This window comes from Urtica dioica, chromosome 6 (assembly GCF_054948205.1).
Source record: "Urtica dioica subsp. dioica isolate 48M chromosome 6, U.dioica_male_clone48M_v1_H2, whole genome shotgun sequence".
NCBI classification, from domain to species: Eukaryota; Viridiplantae; Streptophyta; class Magnoliopsida; order Rosales; family Urticaceae; genus Urtica; species Urtica dioica.
In genome coordinates, this window is record NC_142761.1 from 35253221 (window position 1) to 35259120 (window position 5900).

A 5900-nucleotide genomic window follows, 5' to 3' on the forward strand; every position below is an offset into this window, starting at 1 on the left:
CATGCTTCGGTAACTAGTACAATACTATGTTCCTTTGCTTTGAGATAGGCGGGACAGTTCTTTTTATCGGCCTTGTAAGGTCCCTTCTCAGTTCTAGAGGCGGAGGCTGTGTGCTCAGTAGCATGTGCCTCTCCTTGATTCCTCTTTCTCTTAGTGAGACCTTCTAGAAGCATGCCTTGGATGTGTGAAATGAGGAAGGGAAATCAAATATTTGCTCATGAATATGTGGTATTCTATAGAAAAGAAGAAACTACCTTTTGAACGTAACCCTCCTCCTATAAATACTCCCCCTCATTCACAGCTCACAACACACAATTTTTGAGATTGAGAGCCTCTCTCTCTTTTCATTGTAGCCGCCCCCTCTCTCTCTCTCTAGAATTCCCTTTTTGTTTTGGCACCTAGGTCCACATTTGACCTAGCGTTTTTTTTTATCTCTTCGACTTTAAGACTAGTTCTTGAGTCGTCGTGTTTAAAAGTGCTCACACACTAAATCCTTCTTCTCTCGAGTGATTCATGTGATAGAAACTTTCGTGGTTACTCAATTTCCCAAAGAATGAAGAAAGACGAGCTACGTGGGGAGACGAGCGATTCAACCTCCACAAGCTTCTCAACAATCAAGCTACGTAAAGGTTAGTAAACGAGTAATTGCTCTTCAATAGTTTTAATTTAAAATAAACATGTGCTTGCTCTTTGTCTAGGTTAGTAAAAATCGTTTTTACTTGTTTAAAGAAATTTTTATATTCCGCCGCTTGCTAGAAGCGATAAATCTTTTCTTAATCCTAGATTTATTCCAACAGCCATAAGAAGTGAAATATACTCTATCATGCAAAACCACACGTGGGAGTTTGTTAATCTTTTGCCTGGAAGTAAAACACTGTGGAAATATCGGATATTTACGGCACTATTAATACGTTCAGGGGCAAGACTTGTAATCAAATGGTTTATACAACAAGAGGGTCTTGATTACTTTGATACTTATTCTCACTTTATGAGAATAATATCTATTAGGTTGATAATTTCAATCGTCGCGTTACGCAATCTTTAAATTCATCAAATGGATGTAAAAAGTGCTTTTCTTAATGGAGATCTCGAAGACGAGATCTAAATAGATCAACCCGAGGGTTGTATTGCGCCTGGACAAGAAAGAAAATTGCGTAAGTTAGTCAAATCGCTTTATGGCCTTAAACAAGCTCCAAAGCAATGACATGAGAAATTTGACACTGTTATGATGTCAAATGGATTTAAGATCAATGGGTATGACAAATGTGTATACATTAAAAACACTGAACAATGGTATGTGATTCTGTGTTTTTATGTAGATGCCATGCTCATTGTGGGAAACAATGATCGCATGATACAATACACAAAAGATATACTGAACACAAGGTTCGATATGAAAGATCTGGGACTTGTTGATATAATTTTGGGGATCAAGATTACACGAACATCCATCGGAATTGTCTTGGGTCAATCACACTATGTTCATAAAATTCTAGACAAGTTTTGAAAATGACGATTCTAAACACTTTTAAACAAGTGCGTAGTAGGTTGGAATTTTGTGTATACATGAAAAATGCAATATTTATCAATATGTTTTTCTCTGTCAAAATTATAATATTATAAACGATTAGGTTATAATTAAGTAAATAGTATGTTACTCAACAAAAAATAAATTAATTATTCATTTAACTTTATTTAACTTCGAATACCATATTTAGTATGTTGCCTATCACGCGCACACGAAAAAATTAATTATGTATGTAACATACACGTGTTTAATTAAGAAATGTAGATTAGATTATTAAGAATAGTACTGTTATTCGATTATGGTAATAAATAAGTGTTATGTGATGTTTTGCAGGTATGTCATGCTCATGTTTCTATTAAGAAAATACCCAAAAAAATATTGTTGTAAACAGGGTTTAAAATTTTGGGGAATGTCGTCGAAATGGCGGCGAAATTGCGTTGCTTTGGGAAGTCCGGCACATTTCTGACATATTGTTCGTTTCGTTAATTGCCATTGGTGTGTCGTCATTTTGTTTTGTCAAAGTGCCTTTGTCGTTTTGTCGTCAAAATATAATCTCAACATTGAAATTGGGATTCGGCGACAGAGCATCGTGATTTCGCCAAAAACCACCTTATTTCGTCAAGTCCTTTGCAAAATCAACATTTTTTTCCGTCATATCGCCGTGTGATTGTCGACATTCCCGCTAATCGTCCCTGAAATTGTATCATCCAAGAAGAAAAGAGCAGAAGGTTTTTTAAAAAAAAACCATTGGGAGTAGAAGCGAGGAAGAAGAGTAGCGGCCAAACAAAGGAAAACAAATAAAACGTAACCCTACACCTGAAAAGAGCTCAAAATAATGTGTGTATGGTAAATAAAGGCCTTATGTATAGCATACCCAAAAGAAACTAACCTTTATTATATACATATAAATAATTAGTTGCTTTTCAATTTGTTTAATAATGCATAATAAAATTAGAATTATAGGTATAATTGCAAGTATAAAAATGAATATATTTATATGTACCTAATTTTTATATATTTTGGATAAATACTTATTTAAAAACATATATATAACATTATTTTCGTCGTAATTTTCGCGTTTCATAGGAATTTTCGTCGGCCACCGCAATTTTTGTCGACACAATTTTTTCAAATTTTCACATTATTTCCATCGCAATTTCTATTGACCACCGCAATTTTCGTCAGCTATCGTAATTTTCAATTTTTGAGACTATCGACATATTATCGGTCGTCGGCATTTCAAACATTGGTTGTAAATATTGATTATAATATTATCAGTTGAATTATTGTTATAAATATTAGACATTAATATTTTCATTTAATTTTTTTTGTAATTGAGACAATTATTTTACACCGTTATATTAGTAGACTTTTCACTTTCTCTAGATGTCATAACATACATAGATATTACATAGATTTTTGCATAATTGTTTTATTGCATAGGTACCACATGAAAATAAAATTTACCTTCTAGTGCATGTGCAGACCTAAAAAATTACTTTAAATAAATAATACTCATCATTTTTTCACTTTTATATATATATATATATATATATATATATATATATATATATATATATATATTGTAATCTAAACATTTGGTTTTGATAAATATATCTCTTTGATGAGCCCTTAAAAAAAAAAAAAATAATAGACTTTGGGTTTGAAAAAATGAGTACTACATAGTTAAACTATGATGTAGCTATTATTAGCTTATATATATTAGTCATTATTATTGTATTTATGATTATTTTCCTTTTTTCTTTATTTTCCTTTTTGTTGTATTAAGGTTATATATACCCAGATTATTCTATTTTTTTGTAATGCAATTCATTATCCAGACTTCCTCTTTTTATCTGAATCCCTAAATCTTCATTGTATCAGAGCCTTCTTCTCCATTTCATGGCTTTTGTTAATTGATCGAAGATAGTTAATATACCAAGCACGGTGTTTGCGGATCGAGATACGTTTTTCGTCCGTATCGTTGGTATTTTCGCCTCTTTTTCTTGATTTGTTGCTGTTTTGATGCGTTGTTGATTTCGTTTTTGGATTTCGATTTGGGGGTTTCTCTCTGTTTGTTTGGATTTCATTTTTTGGAGTGTTTGGATTTGTGCTTTTTCGATATGGCGGGTCGTAGAGATGATTCCCTTCAGGCAATTGGTGTTCAACTGGATGGCAAAAATTACTCATATTGGAGTTATGTTATGCGGAATTTTTTGCGTGGAAAATCGATGTGGAGTTATGTAACGGGTGTGCGTCGTAAGCCTACCATGAGAAGACTGAAGATTTTGCAACTTCGATTAATGTTTGGGAGGCTGACAACACGAAAATTATCACGTGGATTAACAATTCTGTTACCCATTCGATCGGTGCTCAGTTGGCAAAGTACGAGACTGCGAAGGAGGTCTGGGAACATCTGGGGAGACTCTATACTAAGTCTAATTTTGCCAAACAGTATCAGTTGGAGATGGATATTCGTGCGCTTCGGCAAAACGGTTTGAGTATTCAAGAGTTCTATTCTGCCATGTCCTCATTGTGGGATCAGTTGAAGGCAGTGGCGGCTTACATCTCTCGTGCGTGGTGCGATTCTTCACCGCAGTCCTCTTCCTTCTGTTGATTTCGTGGTCAACGAGCTGCTGGCTGAAGAGGTTCGTCTCAAGTCCAAGATTGACAAGGAGAGTCCATCACCCGCGGTGCCTGCTGTCCTTGCTGCCCCGTACCGCTCTCCTGCTGGTAGTACGCCCAGGTCATCACTCTCTCTAGATAAATGCGTCTTTTGTAAAGAGAAGGGACATTGGAAGGCTCAGTGTCCGAAGTTAGGCAGGGACAGAGCACAACCACAGTAGCAGCAGCAACAACACCCAACCCAGCCTCACTCTCGCCCGACGACTCCGTGGGCACCCCGTCCGACGCCTCCATGGGCACCTCGTGCACCAGCTCCGTGGGCACCTCGTCTGACACCTCCGTGGACACCTCCGCCCACCAACAACGTTGCTGCCCCATCTGTGGACCCGTATATATTTGAGCAGTTCCAGCAGTTCCTTGCCTCTCAGCCTCATGCCATGTCAGTCTCTTCCTCTAAAGGTTTGTCCTCATCGTTAGTCTCAGGTATACCATCCTCTAATTGGATACTTGATTCGGGTGCCTCTAACCATATGTCCCCTCATTTTTCATCTTTTGTGTCTTTGTTCCCTCACTCATCCATACCTATTATGACTGCCGATGGCACCCCTATGCCATCAGAGGGTTTTGGTTCTGTTGTTACATCTCGTATTTCCTTTCCTGATGTCTACTATATTCCTAGTCTTGCTTTAAATCTTGTGTCTGTTAGTCAATTGACCGATTCTGTTTTCGTAGTCACTTTTTCTTTTTCATCTTGTTATGTTCAGGATCCGCGATCTCAGATGGTGATTGGGATAGGCCGTAAGCAGGGGGGACTCTATGTTTTGGATGAACTTAAAGTAACGAATGTGGCTGTCTCTAGTGTGGATTTATCCTCTTTTCGTTTGAGTCATTTGTAGTCTGAGTTTTATTTGTGGCATTCTCGTTTGGGTCATGTTTCAGCGTCTCGTTTGCGTTTTTTGGTTTCTACGGGAGTTTTAGGAAATTTGAACTCCCAGGATATTTCTGATTGTAGTGGTTGTAAACTTGCAAAATTTTCAGCTTTACCTTTTCATAAAAGTGTTTCGTCATATCTTGCTCTGTTTGATCTTGTGCATTCTGATGTATGGGGACCTGCTCCCGTGTCTACTAACGGTGGTTCTCGATACTACGTTTCATTTGTTGATGATTTCACTCGTTACACTTGGGTTTATTTAATGAAGCGTAGATCTGATTTTTTGAGCATTTAACGTGATTTTAGAGTCCTCGTAAAAACACAACATTCTGTTGTCATTAAATGTTTTCGTTGTGATTTAGGAGGTGAATATACTTCTAATGATTTTTGCCAGTTACTTGCTTCCGATGGGACTATCCGTCAAACCTCATGTACTGACACACCTCAACAAAACGGTGTAGCTGAAAGGAAACATCGTCACCTTGTTGAGATTGCTCACTCATTCCTCCTGTCTGTCGAGGTTCCTAGTATTTTTTTGGGGGACAGCTATCCATACCGCTGCCTATGTCATACACAGAATCCCAACCTCTCATAATTAAGGTTTGTCCCCTTTCGAAAAGTTGTTTGGAAATGTCCCTGATTATGCTTTTTTTGCGTGTTTTTGGTTCCACTTCGTGCTCCGACCTCATGTCGAGCGCGATAAATTGTCTCCTAAGTCTGTTTTGTGTGTCTTTTTAGGATATGGTGTTGGTCAAAAGGGATATCGTTGTTTTGATCCGGTCAGTCAGAAATTATATGTCTATCATCATGTTGTGT

The 5900-nt window shown here is 37.1% G+C and overlaps 1 protein-coding gene across 1 annotated transcript; it reads left to right on the plus strand.

Annotated features, from left to right (window-relative positions):
• The first annotated feature begins 3651 nt into the window (after positions 1 to 3651).
• Positions 3652 to 4145, plus strand: LOC149393796 (uncharacterized). The gene is made up of 2 exons (XM_089618166.1): positions 3652 to 3703; positions 3793 to 4145. Exons 1-2 carry the CDS (start codon positions 3652 to 3654, stop codon positions 4143 to 4145), a joined length of 405 nt encoding a protein of 134 aa, XP_089474292.1.
• Positions 4146 to 5900: the final 1755 nt, after the last annotated feature.